At 39.2% G+C, this 26,006-nt stretch overlaps 1 protein-coding gene across 9 annotated transcripts in view; it reads left to right on the forward strand.

The window, feature by feature from the left end:
* The window catches only part of mapk10 (mitogen-activated protein kinase 10), a 76,426-nt gene that overhangs the window by 16,363 nt on the left and 34,057 nt on the right, over positions 1 to 26,006 (forward strand). For 7 of the 9 annotated variants that reach the window (XM_062031287.1, XM_062031280.1, XM_062031282.1 and 4 more), the window contains exons 2-5: positions 6,338 to 6,409; positions 9,272 to 9,441; positions 22,740 to 22,869; positions 23,088 to 23,146. In XM_062031287.1, the coding sequence (XP_061887271.1) occupies positions 6,338 to 6,409; positions 9,272 to 9,441; positions 22,740 to 22,869; positions 23,088 to 23,146 (431 nt within the window). Of the gene's footprint in view, positions 1 to 6,337; positions 6,438 to 9,271; positions 9,442 to 22,739; positions 22,870 to 23,087; positions 23,147 to 26,006 lie in introns of all 9 variants that reach the window. The other 2 variants (XM_062031284.1, XM_062031285.1) reach the window with 2 other exon arrangements.

Here is a 26,006-nt window from a genome sequence, read left to right on the forward strand (position 1 = left end):
CCATCTCCACAAGCATGCGTATCCAACTCAAAGTCCTCCTGGTAAGAGTCTCTGTTGTCCCAGGCCAATGGTAAAGCTTGTCCCAGGCCAATGGTAAAGCTTGACTGTCATCGTTCGGGAATGTAAACAATGAAACACCAGCTACGTGTTTGTGTTGCTGCAGCCGGCCGCTAATACACCGCTTCCCACCTACAGCTTTCTTCTTTGCTATCTCCATTGTTCATTAAACAAATTGCAAAAGATTCACCAACACAGATGTCCAGAATACTGTGGAATTTTGCAATGAAAACAGACGACTTAATAGCTGGCCACAATGCTGTCCCAAAATGTCCGCTACAATCCATGACGTCACGCGCAAACGTCATCATACCGAGACGTTTTCAGCAGGATATTTCGCGGGAAATTTAAAATTGCACTTTACTAATCTAACCCGGCCGTATTGGCATGTGTTGCAATGTTAAGATTTCATCATTGATGTATAAACTATCAGACTGCGTGGTAGGTAGTAGTGGGTTTCAGTAGGCCTTTAAAGTACCAATGATTGTCACACACACTAGGTGTGGCGAAAATAATTGTTGGCGATTTAACCCCCAATTCCAACCCTTAATGCTGAGTGCCAAGCAGGGAGGTAATGGGTCCCATTTTTTATAGTCTTTGGTATGACTCGGCTGGGGATTGAACTTACGACCTACCGATCTCAGGGCGGACGGACACTCTAACCACCAGGCCACTGAAAGGACCTACAGCACGCGCAATGTGATTCGTCAACACTCATGACCGCTTCAGGTGCTCTGTTTTGCGTTTTATTTAGCACGTTTAAAAAGGACGACTTGGAGAGAGAGGAGTGCTAGCGCTGCAATGACACTTGATGTCCTTTGTGTACGTTTTAACATATTTGGATGGTCAGAAATTACGATTAAAGATTAAAGTACCAATGATTGTCACACACACACTAGATGTGGTGAAATTTGTCCTCTGCATTTGTCCCATCCCCAATAAAAACTTATTAGACACATCGTCTTTTCAGCAACATCCTTTTATAATTTCATAGCTGCTGGATCTCTTGAGGGCCTGAATAGATCAAATTCAATTGATACGTTTTAGTGTCATTTAATATTTTTCTAATGACTTTTGTTTTTTCACATAGAATGTATATTATTATCTTATATCCTAAATGATAACAATTTCTAGAGTATTTTTTTTTTTTTTTTACGTCTTGAGCACAGTAGGTAGCCTCCCTCCCATGCACCCTCAGCGGTAAAAAGAAAAAAGAAAAAAAAGTGGCGTCAATGTAGATGCACAGCATGACTGCTTCAAAAATGCCCATAAAAAGTGGTAGATGTCCCCTGCTTGATTGTAAACATAGCAAAACGTCACAGGTAGGAGCATATGAACATTGCTGTGCAATGAATGAGAGTGTTTCTGTGGTGATGCCCCGTATACCACACACAAAATCCTTGTTTAAATAAGGTGGCCTGCACCACTTTTCAATTGCACACGCAGTCTTAGTAGATCGCACGAAACAAGCCCACTAGATTGCACATGCTATTCAGCGCAAGGTATTTAGATCTTAGTAAATCAGGCCTTTAGATTATAAACCTGCATAAACAGTTAGAAATTGGCTTATTGATTTGACTAAGGGAACTTTTTAAGATAAATCAGACACAATTTGGTAGCTGAAAATCTTAGACATAAGAAAGTCCTGAGTTGTCATGTATTTCTGTTGTAACACAATGTTGAGTCAATTACGCAAAACTTAAAAAAAAAAAAGTTTTCGATGCAAATTATAATGTTTATTATCACTCTTCATGTTTTCTTACAATTTGAGGGCCTTAACATGACGGACAAGTAGCGTCCATAGGCACTACCAGGTACAGATTCCATGTAAAATCAAGATTCAGTCTAAATCTGGGCCCCTGGAGAGGGGGTCAAGACTGAGGCCAAGGAAAAAATTGCCATAGCACACATAAAAATGTGTAAGAGGGAAACATCAAAGAACACAAAGGACATTAAAGACATTAAAAGAGCAGAGCTGATGCAACCAGCCACTTCTACACACAGCCACAAAAGTAAAACAACAACAACAACAAAAAACATATAAACTGTGGTGGCCTCTGCGATGTTCCACGCCATCGTCTGCTGGGGGGAGCATGGCCAGAGACAGGAGCAGACCCAACAAAGCAACCAAGAGAGCCGACTCCACCCTCGGCCGCCCACCAACTCTCCGCCAGTGTCCAGTCCACAAGGATGAGCGAGGATACGTCCAAGGAGACCGAGGTGTCCGATACCTGCTCATTCAGCCAAGACACTGTGAAGCTTGCCCTGTCTCTCCAAACGGACTGTGGTGTGGCAGAGACCCAGCAGCTGGTCTCCATGGCCAAAAGGCTCCCGGGAGGCAGATCCAGAAGTCACGAAAGTGCCACCCCTTGTCACACAGTTCCAAAGGGTCCATAAATACAGGAAATACAATACTTATTTTAAACACTTTTCAACAGAAGAAAAGACTGACACATTAAACTTAATGCCAAAGACTACTTCCTGACTAAGGCAGCATATAATGGCTACACACAACTGCCATCTAACGTCTTAGAATTGCAACTGCATGCAAGTCCACTATAGAATACTTGCAAATGAGACACAAAAGTGTAAAACAACAAGATATAACAACAGGTACTATTAAACAAATGTAATGTACCGTGAATTGATACAGTATCAAGTCAAATGTGAAAGGTACCCATCTTTAATTAACTTGCGTATACAAACCTTACCAAAGTCTGCAAGTGCATCAGGCCCAGTAACAAAAATCATATTTCAGCAGTCCTGAACACAAACCCCCAAAATTCACTCAATAGCACCCCCTAGGGTTGAGTCTTAAATTATGACAGGATGCACAAAAAAGTCTCAAAGATCCATTTACGGAGACAAAACCCCCCAGCAAGTTGGACATTTTGGTTTGGAAACTGGCCATTTTGGGCAAAAACCAAAGCTTGTACTTAGAGGAACTCCTTGAAGGACATTTGATCAAATGAGCACAAAATAAAATCAGGGATTCTAGACAGACAGGCAATGATAAATTGCAAAATATTTTAGTCTGTCCCATAAAATGAAGGAGGAGCCTTTGATAACTCACAAACCAAATGAAATCCAAATAACCCTGTGCCACAAGGTCGGACTTCTATAATTGGTGTGTATGATAAAGATGACATCCATATGTCCTTTATGAACAGACCAATGGGATCATCCTTGCATTGATTCCCATTCAGGATAGTGTTTACTAGTTTGCTTTTTCGTGGGTGAAAAGATGGAGTCTGATGTGAAAACCACACCCTTGTTTTGAGTTTAATGCAAGTCAATATCTTTGTGGACAAATCCCCCTTGCCATCTCCACCCCCTTCCTTCCTTGACTGGAACAGAGAAGAAGGGAAAACCACTAAGCTACTTTTTACCCCTGCTTATTCAAGCTCTCAAGCCGCTGGCACTGAGTCATATTGCACTCAGAGTGATACATTGCTGCTTGGTGGTACAGTGCGGAATGTCGTCTTTGATAAAACTTGAGCAGCAGCACATCCAAACACAAATATGATTTGGTCAGAAGCTGTATATGCAGCGACATCTTTCTTATTGGTTTTCAAGAGGATAAAAAATGGCAGCCATGTTTGAGGTTTAATATCTCATGCTGTAGTAGATACAAGGATTAACAGATGCACAGCACAGCTTAACGCATGTCGAGTTGTCTTATTTGTACTGTGCATGGTCACATTATATCGATGTTCTTTGAAACTACTGCGTCTGAGTCAACTGCCTCTACTTGTTTGTGTGGCATAATTAAATAGATGAAACACAATAAATATTATTTTTAATAGTTGACAACAAATAAATGCTAAAAATCAAATAGAACAGCAGAGGAAAGACCTGGAAATGTGAAGTATTATTGATTTGATTAGCATAGGTAAATGTGAATACACGTATTCAAAGTTTCTGTGAAATATGTGAAAAAAATGTAATACATTTTTTTATTCAGTTACTTTTTTATTTATTCATTTATGTTATCGCCAAATTATATATTAATTTGAATGGATTTTATGATATATTTGAAATGTCATTGCCTTTTAATGAATTCATATATTTTATGGTTTAGTTATATATAAAAAAAAATGTATTTGATCTAATACTTGTTTTATTTTTTCATTTCATGAACAATTTATTTCAGGACACTTTCGATTCAGGTATATACTTTATAGTTTGGTTGTATAGAGTATTTAATAATTGTATTTTAATTCTCATTGTATTTATCTATTTTATGAGCAATTCATGTCATGACATTTTTATTTAGGTATATATTCAATGGTTTATTTACATACAGTATTTAATGAATTTTGAAAAAAAAACCCACGTTTTTCATTTTATTTATAAATTTCATGACATTCCTTTTCAGGTATTTATTTATATATCATTTATGTTCAACAACTTCCTAAATTTAATTCTCATTTTATTGATTTGTTTTGTGAATAATTGATTTCCTGACATTTGTATTAAGTTATATGTTTTATTACTTATTTATACTTACATATATAATATATATTTATATACATACACATATATACATATACACATATACATATGTATATACAGTCGTGGTCAAAAGTTTACATACACTTGTAAAGAACATAATGACATGGCTGTCTTGAGTTTCCAATAATTTCTACAAATCTTATTTTTTTTGTGATAGTGTTTGGAGCACATACTTGTTGGTCACAAAAAACATTCATGAAGTTTGGTTCTTTTATTAATTTATTATGGGTCTACTGAAAATGTGACCAAATCTGCTGGGTCAAAAGTATACATACAGCAATGATAATATTTGGTTACATGTCCCTTGGCAAGTTTCACTGCAATAAGGCACTTTTGGTAGCCATCCACAAGCTTCTGGTTGAATTTTTGACCACTCCTCTTGACAAAATTGGTGCAGTTCAGCTAAATTTCTTGGTTGTCTGACATGGACTTGTTTCTTCAGCATTGTCCACACTTTTAAGTCAGGACTATGGGAAGGCCATTCTAAAACCTTCATTCTAGCCTTATTTAGCCATTCCTTTACCACTTTTGACATGTGTTTTGGGTCATTGTCCTGTTGGAACACCCAACTGTGCCCAACAGTCTGACATCACATGGACAAAGATAAGACCTTCTGGAGGAAAGTTCTGCGGTCAGATTAAACAAAAATTGAGCTGTTTGGCCAGAATACTCAGCAATATGTTTGGAGGAGAAAAGGTGAGGCCTTTAATCCCAGGAACACCATGCCTACCGTCAAGCATGGTGGTGGTAATATTATGCTCTGGGCCTATTTTGCTGCCAATGGAACTGGTGTTTTACAGAGAGTAAATGGGACAATGAAAAAGGAGGATTACCTCCAGATTCTTCAGGACATCCTAAAATCATCAGCCCGGACGTTGGGTCTTGGTCGCAGTTGGGTGTTCCAACAGGACAATGACCCCAAACACACGTCAAAAGTGGTAAAGGAATGGCTAAATAAGGCTAGAATTAAGGTTTTAGAATGACTTTTTAACAGTCTTGACTTAAACGTGTGGACAATGCTGAAGAAACAAATCCATGTCAGAAAACCAAGAAATTTAGTTGAACTGCACCAATTTTGTCAAGAGGAGTGGTCAAAAATTCAACCAGAAGCTTGTGGATGGCTACCAAAAGCGCCCTATTGCAGTGAAACTTGCCAAGGGACATGTAACCAAATATTAACATTGCTGTATGTATACTTTTGACCCAGAAGATTTACTCACATTTTCAGTAGACCCATAATAAATTCATAAAAGAACCAAACTTCATGAATGTTTTTTGTGACCAACAAGTATGTGCTCCAATCACTCTATCACAAAAAAAATAAGAGTTGTAGAAATTATTGGAAACTCAAGACAGCCATGACATTATGTTCTTTACAAGTGCATGCAAACTTTTGACCACGACTTTTCACATACATACGGTAGCTCCAAATTTTCTGACTTATTTTTATTTATTTGAAAGACAAAAACAATTCTGGCAGCACATGCTTTCACAAAATTATGAGATATTCTTTCCAAGACCCAATTCATCCACCATAAACAAAAGATCCCCAGTAGGGGCGAAGGCCCTTCGAGCCAGGCCAATGTAGAAATGATTAAATGTCTCTTTAACTGTGCCCCTGCTTTAATTGGGGCATTATTAAGAGGGCCACTGGAGCAAAATGACTCATCTCTTTCCAGGAATACCTCGAATACCTTGGCAAAATGGGAACACTGTTAACACAGGAAGAAGACCACTGAGATTGTCTCTCCTTTGTGTCTTGCAGGTATTTATGAGCAGACATTTCTTATACAACTGCAGCCAACCAATCCTGGATGTGAAGATAGCATTTTGTCAGGTGTGTGTCCCTTACAGGTAAAAAAAAGGTACAGTACCCATTTAGTTCCTGTTCCGCTTCCTTGCTCGATGCGCTACACACAGAAAATGACGTCATTAGCTGTACTTTCTAAACTTCAGCTTTATGCAGGCCATGTCTGCTTTAGAAGCGGTGTGTGTGTCTGTTGTGGTATAAACGCCACATGACGGTGGTATCAGTCATAGTAAAAGGTTACACTACAGAGTGGCACCATTATTAATTGACACCCGGCGTCGATTAGAGTAGAGAGTGGCTTGGCCAAAGCATCGATTCTCAAACTGTGGTACGCGGGCTTCATCTAGTGGTACACCAATTTAGGGCTGGGCGATATGGACGAAAAAGTATATCTCGATATATTTTTACTTAAACTCGATATTCGATACATATCTCGATATATTTTTTGGTGAAAGTATACGTATAAAGATATTAATTTTTGAGCGATATTCACTGAAATTGAAGTGAATGACAAGTGTACTGTTAACAGTCAGTAGCACTTGTATTAACCCAGTTAGTCAAGATGGGTATTAACAGCACAGAAAATAAACTGTTTAAGTAGCACAGATTTACATAACATAAATAAAATAAAAAAATATTATTTCTACGTAAAATAAATAACATAGCTTTGCAAATAATACACAATGTATCAAACTCAGATAAAAAAAATACATTTGCAGGCAGGCACTTTGTGATTTCCCTTCCTGGTTCGATGACCTAACCAATCGTGACTCATCATAGATGTTCTTATACGTGCAAGCGCGTCTTGGAAGGAGGAAGGGGAGGGGTTAAGTAGCCCATGGAGGGGGAGCGGGGGAGAACAAGGAACATAACAAATAAGCGGCGTTTGGTCATTTTAACGTGAAATAAATTATATCGATATTACGATATTTTCTTAATTCATATCTTGTGTACAAATATATCTTACAAATCCGATATATCGCCCAGCCCTACGCCAATTAATAATTTAATTATTAAGTATTGACTTTACAGTTACAGTTCAAACTGTGTGCAATGTTATAGTGGCCAAAAATATTAAATATACTTGTTAAATAAAACATCTGCCTTGTTTTAATGAATACTTACGCCAACTACACTACTGTATTTTAACACTGGTCATTATGGTGGTACTTGGACAGCCAAGTGTTTTCTACGGTGGAACTTGGTGAACAAAATTTGAGAACCACTTGGCTCCTTACAACATTTAAATGCTTGGTTTGTATGTCCAAAATGTGTCAGTTGTTTTTTTTAAGTTTTTTTTTGAAAAAGTGTTATTTGTTTTGCCACAAAAATAGGAAAAACAATCTCCTATTTTTGTGATTAGTTTTTTTCCTCTTTTATTGTAAAAACAAAGCCATTTTTAGTTTTTAGATAGACAAACCTCACACAATTTGGATATACATGCTTTTTATTGGCCTGTAACAAAGAGGATGTGGTGGTTGTGTATTTCTGTGTTTGCAAAAGAAAGAAAAGTTTGAAATCGTTTTTGTTGTTTTCGGATTATTCCAAATTTGGAGGTGCATGCTTTTACTGGATATCAAGAGATTATGAAGATGTATCGCCACATTGTGTGGTGTGGTTTCTTTTTGTTAAAAATAAACAAAGATTTATACATTTTTGTTATTTTTCAAATTTAAAGGACTTGTGCAAAATTTGGGGATATATGCTTTTACTGAATATCAACACAATTATGAAGATATAAACAGAAAAAAAATGCTGAAACATAAATGTTTCTGGATATTAACAACATTTTGCAAGAGGTTTCTTTTAAATTAAAAAAAAACTAAGATATGTACATTTTCTCAAACTAGGAACATCTGGAGATAAATGTTCTTACTAGATATAAAAAAAATCTGAAGATGTATCTTCACATTTTATATTAGTGGTTTTTAAAAAAAAAAAAAAAAGTGGTAAATTGTCGTTTTTAGAATACAAAAAATGGGGAAAATTTGACGTCAACATAATTATGAATATATATCTCCATATTTTGTGAGTGGTGTCTTTTTATTTAAAACAAAACTATGTGTCATTTTTTAAATTAAAGAAGTGAAACATTTGGAGCTACATATACATGCTTTTACTGGATATCCACACAATTATTAATATACATCTACACGTTTTGTGAGTGGTTTCTTCTTGTTTAAAAAAAAAAAGTACTTATTTGTGTTATTTTTTTAAATAAATTAAATTTAAAACAATTTGGAGATACATGCTTTTACAGGACATTAATACAATTGTTAAGTTGTATCTCCACATTTTGTGAGTGGTTTCTTTTATTGAGAAAAATATATATTAATGTAAGTTTTAGTTTCTCAAATTAAAGGGAAAAAAATGAAAACAATTTCAAATGCATTATTTTAATTGCACAGCACCAACATGAAAAACATCTATCTTCAAAAATGTTCCTTATTTTGGTCTTTATTTGAAAAACAAAAGTTTTGAAGGAATATTTGTTGTTTTAGGATAAAGTTTCAAAACTTTTGATTTTCATTTTTTTCATAGAAACTCAACAATATGCAAAATGTATACCTCCAAATTTTGCAAGATTGTTGTTTTTAATTTAAAACAAATCTTAAACATTTTGAGATACAGTCTTTCCATTGCGAAAATATGACTAAAATGTTTATCCAAACCTGTGATTTATTTTCTAATTTTTAAAAGTCATGTTTCCTGTTTTCTTGTAAAAAGGGACAAGTGTTTAGAAAACTAAAAATGTAAACAACATTTTGGAAAATTATTTGATTGTTTTGATTATTTTAAAAATGTATTTAAAATGTGAATAAAAGCCATTTTGCACTTCTCTTTTAAACATTACTAATGTAACCTTTTCCTTTCGTTGGTTTCACACAGGGTTTTGGAAAACAAGTGGATGTGTCATATATTGCCAAACATTACAACATGAGTAAAAGCAAAGTGGACAACCAGTTCTACAGCGTGGAAGTGGGAGACTCTACCTTCACAGTTCTAAAACGCTACCAGAATTTAAAGCCCATTGGTTCTGGAGCTCAAGGGATTGTCTGGTAGGTCGTTTGCTGAGAATTGCTCTTTTTTTTCCACACATTTTTTGAATGGAATCTTATTTAGTTGTTAATTATCTTTATTGGAACGGTGCTGCTGTGTAATGCAGGCTTTTAGGTATGATAACTTCAGGATGGAATTACACAAAGTCCAACATAAATTAAATAAATGAATGGAAAATTGTTGAGGCAGGTAAACCATTAAAAAAATCCTTTATCCGAAGTGATAATAATTACTAAAAAAATTGTATTAATTAGAAATAAAAATACTAAGCAAAAAATCCAATAAAATCACATTTCTGTGGGCCACATTTACAGTTCATTTTAGGGTGTAAATGGTTTCTGGTGGTTTGACTTTTTTTTATTTGTTTTTATTTATGTTGTTTTTGGGACAGCAATGTTTGCTAGGCTACTGCTAAAGCTTGTACCGATACTACTATACTCTTGCAGTAATACCACTTTTGTTCTCGTATATTATATTACGATTGACATTTTTTCACCAAAATGGCAATTTATCATATTACGACTTTTTGTTGTTTTTCGATTATCACTTAATGTTTACAATGGTAATACAATTATTTCCATAATGAAAACAACATTTCTATAACAAATTGTCCATGTATTATGACAATTTTACTATTGTAAAATTAACACTTTTAAATTTTTTCACCCAAAATAGTACTTTATTCTTGTAATATTACAACTTTATTTTCTCGTTTATTGTTTTACTCCTTTATTATTGCAATGATAATGCATGTTATTCTAAATAAGAATAACACTTCTAATTAAAAGATGCTCATATATAATTTTATTGCTGTAACATTTAAAATGTTTTCATATAATGTAAAATGTTTTCCTTCCAAAATTGTACTTAATTCTTGTAATCCTGCATTTGTTTTATATCATTTATTGTATTACAACTTTATTATTGCAATGGTAATACAGGTAACACATTAAAAAAATCAAAACAACATTTCTACTAAGAAAAATGTTCATGTACTATTACAATTTTTTTGCTGTAACGTAAGCCTTTTTTCACATAATGTCATTTTTTTTCTCCCAAAATTTTTATGTCAGTCATTGTATTTTTATGTCATTCATTGTAGTATGCCTCTATTATTGCAATGGTAATATTTTTTTTCTTTAAATCAAAACAACATTTCTATAAAAAGAATGTCCATGTACAATCACAAATTTATAATTGTAACGCTAACACTTTTTTCTGTTCGTGACACAATTTTTTTCTCCAAAAATATTAGGTTTTTTTTGCAGTAATACAGCTTTGTTATTGTAATATTATTGTAACACATTTTCTAAATAAAAATTAAAAAAAACCCTACTCTTTTATTATTTTAGTTATATATATTTTTCTCAGACTATATTACATATTATTAATGGAAATTATTATATTATATTTTGCCTGCAGGTTAGTCACTACCAGCATTTTTCTTGGAAATACACCATATTTAAAAAAATAACTTAATTTTTTATTATTGTAACATTTTTTTCTATACTGTGTAAATGTTTTTCTAAAAAACGATATTATTTTCTTTAATTTTAGACATACATACATATATATATATATATATATATATATATATATATATATATATATATATATATATATATATATATATATATATATATATTTAATATCAATAAATAAAAGCACATACATACACACACACAGATTTTTTTTTTTTTAAAGAAAAACAGCTTTTTATTATTGTTACATATTTTTGTCATGATTAAAAAAACAACCCAAAATTATTCCTCTATTCTTTTAGTTTTATAATTTTACACCGTACTATACCACAAATTATCTTAATCTTAATACTCTTTTTGTACTATACTTTTATTATGGTAACATTAAAAATGTTTTGTATATTGTATCAAAACGCTACCACTTTTTTCATAACATATACTTTCTTTATTGTATATTTATCATCCCTATTATATAATGACCGTAGGCTCGTCTTTACCGGCATTTTTGAGAACAAATTTGTCTTGGTTAGCCGTAATGCTGGTGCTGGCCAGAGTACTCTGTTTGAATAAACTGTTAGGACAATCGATGCATTTTAATTTATGGCGCCAATCCTTGTTGTGTGCCATGCGCCAGTTAGAATAAAATGTGGGCCAAGTGGGACCGCCCTGCAAGGCCACTTAATCCTGACTGCAGAGGGAGCGCCATTGTTGTAATTCAATGCACAACTGCTGAGCATCCACCTTAAGGAAGCATCGAGTCATCAAACGGCTGCACAGCTCCTAGAAAGTGTTTTTACTGTAAAATCCTTTTGGGTATCGTAATGAGGCGTTTCATTGACCGTAATGATTTAATAGTACTGTACGCATAGTGCTGTTGTCCTTCCTGCCCTTCCCAAAGCAATTTATGCTGACTCGCTAACTTACTCACTGCTGGGCTTGTGCCAGTTTAAAGGATGTTGCATGTCAGAAAAGCCCTTCAAATCTAATTTAAAATGTCGTCTGGCGAAGCCTGCAGCTGTCATTTTAGTGCCCTACGGTGACGCTATTATCACATCCAAGCCAACTAAATCCCACCACCACGAAAACGGCTTTAATATCTCGCTGATCCATTAGGAACATAATCTAATTTAGATGAGAGGAGTCACATTACAACTCTAGTATGTGCTAATGACTTTGTTCTGTCATACTTATTACGTATTTATTCAACTTTTTATTTATGTCGGCAAATCTATTGAAAAATAGCAGTAATCCTGTCATATACAGGATCTTTGAATAGCTTTTCCCCCCACTGTAGATCACTAAAAACGCTGTGTTTCTGTCACATAAATGATCTTTGACCAGAGCGTTACCAATTGGTTCTTGAAAACAGCAGAATGCTCCTGTTACATAAATGTACTTTAACTGGAGTTTCTGCAGAAGATTTCTAAAAAAAAAATACAGTGTTTCTGTGATACACACGATCTTTGAATAGCTTTTTGCAAAATAGATTCCTAAAAACAGCAAAGCGTTCCAAGGTCTTCGACCAAGGCTTTTGCAACAGCAGACTCCTGACTGATCTTTGACTAGTGTTTTTGCAGCACATTCCTTTAGTGTTCCTGTCAAAAACAGGATCTTAACCATTCCCACCATACATGGTGTTGACAGTGCACTCTTTACCCTTCCTGAGGCTGTGGATGGTGGTTCAGAATAGCTTCGAAGCCGTCCGGAAGTCGTTCTCCATGGCTTCCCGGAACTCTTCCCATGTCGGAGTTTTTGCCCCGCTTGGCTTGTCGGTACATGATCGTTGCCCTTTAGCCAAAAGGCTCCGATAGGACTCCATCTTCAGTTTGACGGCATCCCTTACCGCTGGTGGTTCTGGGATTACAGTCACAACTGACACCAACCACCTTGCGGTCACAGCTCTGATTGGCGGCCTCGACAATAGGGGCACGGAACATTGTCCTCGCAGACTCAATGTCCAACGTCTCCCTCAGAACTTGTTTGAAGTTCTTCCGGAGGTGGGAATTGAAACGCTCTCCGACGGGAGACTCTGCCAAACGTTCCCAGCAGACTCTCACGATGTTTGGGCCTGCCAGGTATGACCGCTTTCAAATGATCACCGCCTGGTTGTGAGTTGGCTGCGATGGTGGGGGAGGACGCCGGTCATACCTGGCAGGCCCAAACATCGTGAGAGTCTGCTGGGAACGTTTGGCAGAGTCTCCCGTCGGAGAGCGTTTCAATTCCCACCTCCGGAAGAACTTCAAACAAGTTCTGAGGGAGACGTTGGACATTGAGTCTGCGAGGACAATGTTCCGTGCCCCTATTGTCGAGGCCGCCAATCAGAGCTGTGACCGCAAGGTGGTTGGTGTCAGTTGTGACTGTAATCCCAGAACCACCAGCGGTAAGGGATGCCGTCATGATCGTTGCCCTTTAGCCAAAAGGCTCCGATAGGACTCCATCTTCAGTTTGACGGCATCCCTTACCGCTGGTGGTTCTGGGATTACAGTCACAACTGACACCAACCACCTTGCGGTCACAGCTCTGATTGGCGGCCTCGACAATAGGGGCACGGAACATTGTCCTCGCAGACTCAATGTCCAACGTCTCCCTCAGAACTTGTTTGAAGTTCTTCTGGAGGTGGGAATTGAAACGCTCTCCGACGGGAGACTCTGCCAAACGTTCCCAGCAGACTCTCACGATGTTTGGGCCTGCCAGGTATGACCGGCGTCCTCCCCCACCATCGCAGCCAACTCACAACCAGGCGGTGATCATTTGAAAGCGGCGCCCCTCTCTTCACCCAATTGTCCAAAACATGAGACCGCAAATCTAATGACACAATCACAAAGTCAATCATTGAACTGCAGGCCAAAGGTGTCCTGGTGCCAAGTGCACATATGGACACTCTTTTGTTTGAACATGGTGTTTGTTATGGACAATCTGTGACAAGCACAAAAGTTCAGATACGGGCGGCCGTTTCCGCAATCACACCTCTCCAGGTTTCACTGTCATTGCCAATGTGAGCGTTGAAGTCCCCCAGCAGAACAAGGGTATCAACTGAGGGAGCACTCTCCAAAACTCCCTCTACGGATTCCAAAAAGGGCAGGTACTCTGAACTACTGGCTACTATAACAAAGCGCAAACAACAGTCAGGATTCGTCCCCCCACTTAAAAGCGGAGGGAAGCTACTAGGGTTGTTAGCGATAAACCGATGCGACCGGATATCCGGCTCAAAAAGTGGCCGGTTCGGCTACGTCGGTTACAACCCCTTCAATTAATAACATTCGGTTTTGAATTCTTAGGTAAATTGAGTGTAAACACGAAATAGAAATCAGTTGAGGTTTTTTGTCTTTAAAATGACACGAGAGGCAGGGTTGTCCATGAAAAGAGTCTTGCGCTTGTTATGTTACTTACGTAACTGGAGACGAGAATAGTCGTAGGCACATGGACCGGATGTCACGCGAGACTAGCTATCAGTAGACAGGTTATCTTTACCACCACTTTGCACCTCTGCTTCCGACGCTTTGCATTGGACTTGGTTATGTATGGCTTAGATGCAGCCGCTTGGCCATGGAAACCCATTCCATGAAGCTCTCTGCGTACTGTACGTGGGCTAATTGGAAGGTCACATGAAGTTTGGAGCTCTATAGCAACTGACTGTGCAGAAAGTCTTTGCACTATGCGCTTCAGCATCCGCTGACCCCTCTCTGTCAGTTTACGTGGCCTACCGCTTTGTGGCTGAGTTGCTGTTGTTCCCAAACTCTTCCATTTCCTTATAATAAAGCCGACAGTTGTATTTATTTATTTATTTATTGTATTTATATAGGGGACGGCATGGCGCAGTTGGGAGAGTGGCTGTGCCAGCAACCTGAAGGTTCCTTGTTCGATCCCTACCTTGTACCAACCTCGTCACGTCCGTTGTGTCCTTGAGCAAGACACTTCACCCTTGCTCCTGATGGGTCGTGGTTTGGGCCTTGCATGGCAGCTCCCGCCATCAGTGTGTGAATGGGTGAATGTGGAAATAGTGTCAAAGCGCTTTGAGTACCTTGAAGGTAGAAAAGCGCTATACAAGTATAACCCATTTATTTGGAATATTTAGGAGCGAGGAAATTTCACGACTGATTTGTTGCACAGATGGCATCCTAGGACAGTTCCACGCTGGAAATCACTGAATCTCCTGAGATCGGCCCATTCTTTCACAAATGTTTGTAGAAACAGTCTCCATGCCTAAGTGCTTGATTTTATACACCTGTGGCCGGGCCAAGTGATTAGGACACCTGATTCTTATCCTTCTGATGGATCGCCAAATACTTTTGGCAATATAGTAATTACATACACACACACACATATACATACACTACCGTTCAAAAGTTTAGGGTCACCCAAACAATTTTGTGGAATAGCCTTCATTTCTAAGAACAAGAATAGACTGTCGCGTTTCAGATGAAAGTTCTCTTTTTCTGGCCATTTTGAGCGTTTAATTGACCCCACAAATGTGATGCTCCAGAAACTCAATCTGCTCAAAGGAAGGTCAGTTTTGTAGCTTCTGTAACGAGCTAAACTGTTTTCAGACGTGTGAACATGATTGCACAAGGGTTTTCTAATCATCAATTAGCCTTCTGAGCCAATGAGCAAACACATTGTACCATTAGAACACTGGAGTGATAGTTGCTGGAAATGGGCCTCTATACACCTATGTAGATATTGCACCAAAAACCAGACATTTGCAGCTAGAATAGTCATTTACCACATTAGCAATGTATAGAGTGTATTTCTTTAAAGTTAAGACTAGTTTAAAGTTATCTTCATTGAAAAATAAGGACATTTTAATGTGACCCCAAACTTTTTAACGGTATATAGATATATATATATATACACTAGTGTATATATATCTATATATATATATATATATATATATATATAGATATATATACACTACCACATTGAAATGTCCTTATTTTTGAAGGAAAAGCACTGTACTTTTCAATGAAGATTGTTATGGTTACTACTAAGGGGACGTGACGGCAAAAAGACACCAGGGGGAAGTATGTACAATTATTTATTATATATGTATAATATATAATAATAATTAACAATACAACTAAACTAAGGAAATGGAGTGTGAACTAGAATAAGATTGTGTGTGGTGTAAGACTATGTGTAGAATTTAACTGAAGCGTGTGTTACCAAAGTGTTGAACGAGAGACGAGGAAGTCCAGGGGGCAGGCAGGTGATCCGGGATTCAAGCGGGGGTACGTGGGGCTGAGAGGGGCTACAGGAACGAGGAAGGCAGTCCAAAAACACAGGGGGGAGATCCAGGGAAAAGTGAGACTCACAGCTCACTGTCCAGGCGACGGAGGGTACTGCAGGGACACGGAAGAAGACAGGGGGGTTAAGGCACGGAGAGGAAAACAAGGAGAGAGAGCTAAAGCTTCGCTTACGGGTCACCATGAGAAAACTAAGTTCCCGCGCCGATCCTTGGGTCCACTGGTCTTTTATCTAGCTCGCCCTCATCAGTCCCAGGTGTGCAGCTCTCCGGTGAGTGATTGCAGCTGGTGGCTGCTGCAGGGCGGAGACGCGCGCGGCGCGTCCCTGGATGTATGCACCCGTGGGCGTGTCCCGAGGTGCGCACAGACGGATGAGCGGCGTTGGCAGGAGTCTGAGCCGTAACAGTACCCCCCTCCTTATGGACAGCTCCCAGATGTCCTATAGGTCGTACCACAAAAGGCACAGGAACAAAAGTCAAGGGAGGGTGGGGTGAACTGGTGGTGGGTCGCCGGCCCAAATGTCCCCGAATCCACCGGGGACGAATTTGGTGGCGGCTGCGAGTAGACCGCCGCTGCGGCCGGCGAGGTGGACGACCAAGGAACGGTCGACTTCTTGGCCGTCGGGGAGGCGGACACGAGTGGCGCCGTGGTGCGTCCCGCCGGAAACGAAGAGTAGGCCGGCGCCATGGTACAGCCCGCTGGACGCGAAGAGGAGGGCACATCGTCGTCTGAGGTGAAGTGGAAGCAGTGGACGTCATCGCCGGCGTGGAAGCAGCGGACGTCATCGGCGGCGTGGAAGCAGCGGACGTCATCGGCGGCGTGGAAGCAGGGGATGTTATCGGCGGCGTGGAAGCAGCGGACGTCATCGGCGATGCAGGCGTGGAAGCAGCAGACGTTGGCGGCGCCGGAGACGAGGAGGACGGCTGAGGATCAGGTCGAGGTGCTGCGGTGGGCGCTGCTGGCCGAGGTGCTGAGGTCGGCGCAGCAGGCCGAGGGGCGAAGGTCGAGGCCAGCCTAGAAGCTGGCGGAGACGCAGGAGTCAGCCTGGAAGCTGGTGCTAGCTCGGAGGCTAGTTCGGGGACAGGTGCTAGCTCGGAGGCTAGTTCGGGGACAGGTGCTAGCTCGGTGACTCGTTCGGGGACAGGTGCTAGCTCGGTGACTAGTTCGGGGACAGGTGCTAGCTCGGAGGCTAGTTCGGGGACAGGTGCTAGCTCGGAGGCTAGTTCGGGGACAGGTGCTAGCTCGGTGACTGGCGGCTGCGGCTGAGAAAAGCAGAAGACAGGGGGTATTTGTCTGGCAGGTGGTAGCCTGTCTGGGTGCAGCTGTGCTACCACATCAGCACAGCCACCAGTGCTAAAATGGAAGAGACTAGTACTACCCCCCCTCCCCTCCGAACGCGGATGCCAGACGCTTCCAGCTGACTGAGGGACAGTCACTAAGGGTGGGAGGTGGGTGGCCAGGCGGCGGGTAAATTCTTCTATCCCTACAGCACTGCTAAACAGTCCAAGATTTTGCTGAGGTGGGCTAGAAAAATTGTCCAGGGTGGATTTAAAAGAAAAAGACATAATGAGAGGGGCAAAAAGAAAGGAGGAAGAAGAAACAAATGTCACTGGGGGCGGAGCTAAAGTCACTGGGGGCGGAGCTAAAGAAAAACTGTGCCGTCAGGTCCTTATATATAATTTGGCGGGAACTTACTGTTATGGTTACTACTAAGGGGAGGTGACGGCTAAAAGACACCAGGGGAAAGTATGTACAATTATTTATTATATATGTATAATATATAATAATAATTAACAATACAACTAAACTAAGGAAATGGAGTGTGAACTAGAATAAGATTGTGTGTGGTGTAAGACTATGTGTAGAATTTAACTGAAGTGTGTGTTGCCTAAGTGTTGAACGAGAGACGAGGAAGTCCAGGGGGCAGGCAGGTGATCCGGGATTCAAGCGGGGGTCCGTGGGGCTGAGAGGGGCGTCAAGTCCAGGGGCGAGCGAGGAGTCAGGAACGAGGAAGGCAGTCCAAAAACACAGGGGGGAGATCCAGGGAAAAGTGAGACGCACAGCTCACTGTCCAGGCGACGGAGGGTACTGCAGGGACACGGAAGAAGACAGGGGGGTTAAGGCACGGAGAGGAAAACAAGGAGAGAGAGCTAAAGCTTCGCTTACGGGTCACCATGAGAAAACTAAGTTCCCGCGCCGATCCTTGGGTCCACTGGTCTTTTATCTAGCTCGCCCTCATCAGTCCCAGGTGTGCAGCTGTCCGGTGAGTGATTGCAGCTGGTGGCTGCTGCAGTGCGGAGACGCGCGCGGTGCGTCCCTGGATGTACGCACCCGTGGGCGTGTCCCGAGGTGCGCACAGACGGATGAGCGGCGTTGGCAGGAGTCTGAGCCGTAACAAAGATAACTTTAAACTAGTCTTAACTTTAAAGAAATACACTCTATACATTGCTAATGTGGTAAATGACTATTCTAGCTGCAAATGTCTGGTTTTTGGTGCAATATCTACATAGGTGAATAGAGGCCCATTTCCAGCAACTATCACTCCAGTGTTTTAATGGTACAATGTGTTTGCTCATTGGCTCAGAAGGCTAATTGATGATTAGAAAACCCTTGTGCAATCATATTCACACATCTGAAAACAGTTTAGCTCGTTACAGAAGCTACAAAACGGACCTTCCTTTGAGCAGATTGAGTTTCTGGAGCATCACATTTGTGGGGTCAATTAAACGCTCAAAATGGCCAGAAAAAGAGAACTTTCATCTGAAACTCGACAGTCTATTCTTGTTCTTAGAAATGAAGGCTATTCCACAAAATTGTTTGGGTGACCCCAAGCTTTTGAACGGTAGTGTATATATATGTATATATATGTATGTATATATATGTATGTATATATATATATATATATATATATATATATATATATATATATGTATATATATATATATATATATATATATATATATATATATATATATATATATATATATATATATATATATATATATATATATATATATATATATATATATTAGGGCTGCAACTAACGATTAATTTGATAATCGATTAATCTGTCGATTATTACTTCGATTAATCGATTAATAATCGGATAAAAGAGACAAACTACATTTCTATCCTATCCAGTATTTTATTGAAAAAAAACAGCATACTAGCACCATACTTATTTTGATTATTGTTTCTCAGCTGTTTGTAAATGTTGCAGTTTATAAATAAAGGTTTAGTAAAAAATAAATAAATACATTTAAAAAAAAAAATTATTTAAAAAAAAACAAAAAACAAACTCTGCACATGCGCATAGCATAGATCCAACGAATCGATGACTAAATTCATCGGCAACTATTTTAATAATCGATTTTAATCGATTTAATCGATTAGTTGTTGCAGCCCTAATATATATATATATATATTTTTTTATTTTTTATTTTACATACAAACAACCGTTATATGTCAAATAAAAAAACAGTTGCATTAAAAGACTCAGAGCTTAGATTAAATGAAGGCACAGATAACTCCCACTCGCCCTCCAATCTGCGCACATCCCTGCCCTTATGACTCTCTGTGAGGATGAGGAAGGGGATGAAGGCCGAAAGTACTTGAGCTCCTCGTGATGTCATCTTTCTCTCATCTTTGCCAAGGCTAACTCAAACCCCTTTAGGATCAATGCGTTTGTGTGTGTGTGTTTTTTTTTTAAATGTCGGCCCCACTATTACCATGGTTACAAATCATCCCTGGGCCCCCAGTCCCCAAAGAGACACTCAAACCCCCACGCAGCATCTTTACCATCGGGGGACTGCCAAGCCAATTCGTTTTGAGGTATGTACTGTAGGTACATCCGGTTTTATAAATTATTAATGCTCTGTTTTGATTATTCACGCAATGTTTATTATTGTGGTTGTAGTTTGACATGGTGGTGCAATGATTAACCTAACTAGCTATCTTAAATCATCAAGCAATTGTAACTTTACACATCTTTCAAATACTTCTAAACAAACAGATTTACACATGTTTAAAAAGTATATTTCTTTACTTCAACACACATAATAATAACTGTATGTACACCTTTGTGTGGTCAGAGCAAGTCAGCACTTAACTTCACTACTCTTTTACTTTCTTTTTGTTTCTGCTGCTTTTTTAAGCATCACCCTTATTGTAAGCGCATTTTGATTTTAAAACCTGGCTTAGTCTTCACCAAATTGGCAATATTAATTCAAATTGTCGAGCTAGCTAAGCCAAAAATCTTCTTAAAACAGTTCGATACCTCTACTACTTTCTCTCAAAAACATTCACAATAAATTAAATGTTTGTTTTTCTTGTTTGTTCCTTTTAAAGAATAAATAATTTCTAACAAAAAGGCATCAAAATAAATGTTACTTTCTAACTGGGTCTAGCCACACTCATCTTTGTGCTGAATATTGCATCAATACTGTACAGTGGCGTGCCGTGAGGTTAAAGTCTGGTGAGGCACTGCATCATCACAGTCAGATTTACAAACATATGAACCCTAAATAGTATCTTATTCACCATGTGATTGGCAGCAGTTAATCTTAACGGGTTATGTTTAAAAGCTCATACCAGCATTCTTCCCTGCTTGGCACTCAGCATCAAGGGTTGGAATTGGGGGTTAAACACCAAAAATTATTCCCAGGCACGGCGTCGCTGCTGCCCACTGCTCCCCTCACCTCCCAGGGGGTGAACAAGGGGATGGGTCAAATGCAGAGGACAAATTTCACCACACCTAGTGTGTGTGTGACAATCATTGGTACTTTAACTTTACACTTACAAACTGTAGCACACAAAAAAGCACATTTAATAAAAAAAAACGTTATTATGGTCTTACCTTTACTTATAAGTGCGGGAGCAGTGGTGTTCGTGTTGGAAGAGTCGTGAATGAATGAAATATGAAATCCGCGCAGCAGTCTGCAGGTGTACCTAATGTTGTGTCCCTGTTCATGGCTCCTCCGGCGCGCCGCGCGAGCATTGTTGTTTCTGCACTTTTTGGCTTCTTGTTAAGTGACTTTTTTTGGGTGGATTCGGTCTTGCACGTGGAGGGTTTGGGTGTGGGCTTTGGTTGGTGTGGCGCTCCCGTCGGGCGGTGCATTCTGCGGCGGGGGTGCTTGGCACCAGGAGGGTTATGAGACGAGCCTCCAGTTTTATGATCGCTCAGCACAAGAAATACGTGACACACATACAGTTGTTGACAAAATACACTGTACATTATATACCTCAGCTAACTAAACTATGGAAATGTATAATATAATTCATATAGCAATACGGTCTCACTGCACAGCAGCTCAGCAGTTAGCCGATTCATTGCGCACAATCCATGGTGAGGCACAACGCAGTGACGTGCCTCAACTGGCTGCTGATCACCGCACCGTCTCTTCTCAGTATTTGAACGGCAAATGTGAAAATAAAAATAAAAATAATCTAAAACTGGTGAAGTTAAATGGAAAATAACTTTAGTATAATCACTGGATACATATAACAATTTAATTAATTTTTTTTCTTTTTACTTTTTTTTTTCTTTCCATGATGGCAGGTGAGGCCGTGCCTCCCCTGCCTCTAGTGACTGCACGCCACTGATACTGTAATAATAATGGCTACACAGTTCAAGTTTAAAAAACAAACATTGCTACATTTTAAAATAAATGTTCCTTAAAACATTATGTGTGTGTTTTTTTAACCGCTTAGCTGAATCTTAAAAACTTTACCACACTACCGGTACTCTCTTATTTTCTTTTGGTCTATGTTCCTTTATGTAGTATCACCTGGCTTATTCCTCACCAAATTGACGGTATTAATTACACATTTCAAGCATTTCTACCTCAGCTACTAAACATTCCTAATACATTAGATTTGGTTTTTTTTTTTTAAACCAAATCAAAATCGTGTAAACTGTATTTTTATAGTAAAACCTGGCTCATTTCTTACCAAAAGCTATCAAATTTGACTTTCATTTATTTATTTCATTCATAAAAAAATCTGACAAAGAAATAAAATTAAAATAAATCAATCAACATAATAAAGTAAAATATGATTGAAAACGAGCAGTCAAAAACCTATATTATCTGCCCCCTATTTTCACAAATACAACAATTGACTTTCAACGTCGGCGACTACAAAGCCATATTTTCATTTTACAACAATTAAACCAATAATGAAGAAAATTATTCTCAGTCATATCTTTTCATCATCATGTATTTTAAATTGTTTTTAAATACAGAAAGATTTTTACATTGTTTTATTCCACTGTCAAGATCCATTTCGGACACTTAAAATACATTTGGCACTTTTTATTTGTTTATGTTCCTTTTTTAGAATTATAATTCATATATTTGTGTAAAATGGCTTATTCCTTACCAGATAGTAATTAATGTAGATGTAGTTAGCAGCAGCTACTGTTTTATTTGAGTATTAATACGCTATCTATTCAAAACTACGTTGAATGTTACATTATAATTGAATTGACGACAAGATGGGATATACAGCATCTGTTCATTGTTATTTTTTTTTTCCTAATCATTCTTGTTTCCATGTCTGTTTTTTCTTGGACAGTGCGGGCTATGATGCTGTCCTAGATAGAAATGTAGCCATCAAGAAGCTGAGTAGACCCTTCCAGAACCAGACCCATGCCAAGAGGGCGTACCGGGAGTTGGTGCTCATGAAATGTGTCAATCACAAAAATGTAAGGAGGCAATGCGTCTATTTTTTCCTTCTCTACAAAAAGGACGGGAGTGAGTCTGATACTGTGACAATGTTAAATTTCACGCCTGCGGAAATGGACTGCACTCGCTCAAGAGGAAACATTATCTCTCATGCTGCAGCTGACTATTGACATTTCTGGAACACATTTCTGTATGCAAATGTTGTATTACTGACTTTACTCCTCCTCTTCTCTTGCAGATTATCAGTTTATTAAATGTCTTCACACCACAGAAATCATTAGAGGACTTTCAAGATGTGTGAGTACTGGGTATTTAAGTTCATTAAGCACAAAATATGTTCAAAATGTCAAATGAGAGCTACTTGTGTGTTGTTAAATGGACAAATCATGTAACTGATTTGGTTACAGTATTTGCCACGTTCGCACTTGTGATGGTGAGAACACAACCCTAACAGAGTGTAATAATCCTTAAAAGTGGGTGGAAAAACAGCATGTACAGTACAGGCCAAAAGTTTGGACACACCTTCTCACTCACTGGGTTTTCTATATTTTCATGACTATTTACATTGTAGATTGTCACTGAAGGCATCAAAACTATGACACCTGTGAAGTGAAAACCCTTTCAGGTGAGTACCTCTTGAAGCTCATCGAGAGATTGCCAAGAGTGTGCAAAGCAGTATCAATCAATCAATCAATCAATCAATCAATCAAAGTTTATTTATATAGCCCTAAATCACAAGTGTCTCAAAGGGCTGCACAAGCCACAACGTAATCAGTAATCAGAGCAAAGGGTGGCTATTTTGAAGAAATTAGATTATAAAACATGTTTTCAGTTATTACACCTTTTTTTGTTAAGTACATAACTCCACATGTGTTCATTCATAGTTTTGATGCCTTCAGTGACAATCTACAATGTAAATAGTCATGAAAATACAGAAAACCAAGTGAGTGAGAAGGTGTGTCCAAACTTTTGGCCTCAACTGTATATTCTTCTCATATTTTAGAAAATTACAATATCAGTTTAATACCTGGGGGAAATTTTGAAAAATCCCTTAAATGCGCCAATAATATTTTTAATATGTTTTGTATTATTGTTATATAATTCTTTACAAAACAGATTTTTAAGATTATTTCAGTGTGAAATTTAATCAAATAATATATATTCAAAATAATATTTTTTTATATCATAATATAATATTAAAATTATATGCATATACAGTACATATTAGGGCTGTCACAAATAATGAGTTAACTCATGTGATAAATCACAAAACATCCCCGGCTTCCGCCATCCTAGTCACGTCCGTTGTGTCCTTGAGCAAGACACTTCTCCCTTGCTCCTGATGGGTGGCAGCTTCCGCCATCCGTGTTTGTATGTTTGTGTGAATGAGTGTTTGAATGGGTGTGTGAATGGGTGTGTGAATGGGTGTGTGAATGGATGTGTGAATGGGTGAATGTGGAAATAGTGTCAAAGCGCTCTGTGTACCTAGAAGGTAGAAAATCGCTATACAAGTATAACCCATTTATCGCATTACTCATGTATACGAAGATTATTCACATAATTTATTAAGACCGCATTTAAAAACATTTCCTGTACATTCTGACAATAAAACTGCAATTGAGTTAAAAAATGTTGTTAAGTTAATATAAATGATCCAAGTGTATAAGAAGTGTTATAAATCTGATTAAAAATGTTAATCATTTAACAGCACTGTATACACACACACATATCTGTATACAAACAAATATACATATGTAAATATACAGATATACAGGTATATACACATCTATATCTGTGTACATATATAGATGTTCCAAATACACAGGACAAGATGTTAAAATCCAGAGTGCCACCTCCTACCTCCCGTGTTGAAGACTTAAAGACACTGACTTATTATCTATGTTGCTGCAGGCTGGGCAGACGCATCATTAGGGTTTTCAAGTGGGCTCCTACTCTCATAGACATTTCGCTGACTGGGCCCACGACGCCTCAAGTAGGTTCAGCGGTGCATTCTGGCGTCCCAGAAGCACCCCCCTCTGCATCTGACCAGCCTCAGCATGAGTACTGATTTATTTTGGTGACCAGTTGGGGTCTTTCCTCTTTAGCTAGAGCCACTGGCTGCTCCGCTCTGCCACCCGCAATGTTTCCTTTATGGCCTGACGTAGAGCTTGACCGCCAACTCCCAGGTCCCTCATCAGCCTTATTGTTGATGTTGCCACAAAGCCCCGACATCCAACATCTACAGGGCAGACTTGTGTTCTCCAGCCTCGCCGTTCAGCCTCTGCAGCGAGCTCTGCATACCGTAGCTTTTTCCGCTCAAAAGCCTCCTCCACCGCATCCTCCCAAGGGACTGTGAGTTCAACGAAGTACACGATGTGCTGGGAGTTGGACCACAGGACTAGGTCAGGCCGCAAGTTAGTAATTGCTATCTCTGGTGGAACGATAAGTTTCTTATACACGTCCACCAGCATCTGCCAGTCCCGGGCTACCTCCAGCTGTCCCAACCTGGGCCTTGATGGTGTCTTTCGTTGCCTTTGTTCCCCCTCTCTAACAAAGGCAACTGGCATATTCAGGTTGGGTGTCCTGGGTGGCAAGGAGTTGTTGGTTGTTCTCCTGCTTTCCAGGGTTGCTGCCAAGCATTTGAGTACTTCGTTGTGTCTCCAGGTGTATCGTCCTTGGGAGAGGCTCACTTTACACCCAGTGAGGATGTGTCTGAGTGTAGCTGGTGTTGAGCACAGGGGGCATGATGGATCTTCACCCAGCCATTGGTTGAGGTTTTTGGGGGTGGGAAGGACATCATAGGTTGCTCGAAGTAGGAAACTTACCCTATTCCATTCCATTTCCCATATGTCCCTCCAGCTGATCTTCCGTTTCTCCACCCCTTCCCACCTTGTCCACTTGCCCTGCTTAGCTTGCGCCACAGCCTTGGCATATCTATTTGACTCTTCCTGTCGACGGACCTCGGCCACGAGCAACTTGCGCCGCTCAGCAGAGGATGCCTTATTCCAGGAAGGTCGTGTCTCTCCAAATCCCAATCCGGCTTTTCCATGTTGGACTTGGCCCACGATATCAGCGTGGTGAAGAGCAGATTTTGCCTGCTGTACTGCGTTCTTAGCTGACCACTTCTTCCCTGCTGTCAGATTTGGGGCAGCAGCTC

The sequence above is a fragment of the Entelurus aequoreus genome, linkage group LG21 (genome assembly GCF_033978785.1).
Source record: "Entelurus aequoreus isolate RoL-2023_Sb linkage group LG21, RoL_Eaeq_v1.1, whole genome shotgun sequence".
Classification (NCBI taxonomy): domain Eukaryota; kingdom Metazoa; phylum Chordata; class Actinopteri; order Syngnathiformes; family Syngnathidae; genus Entelurus; species Entelurus aequoreus.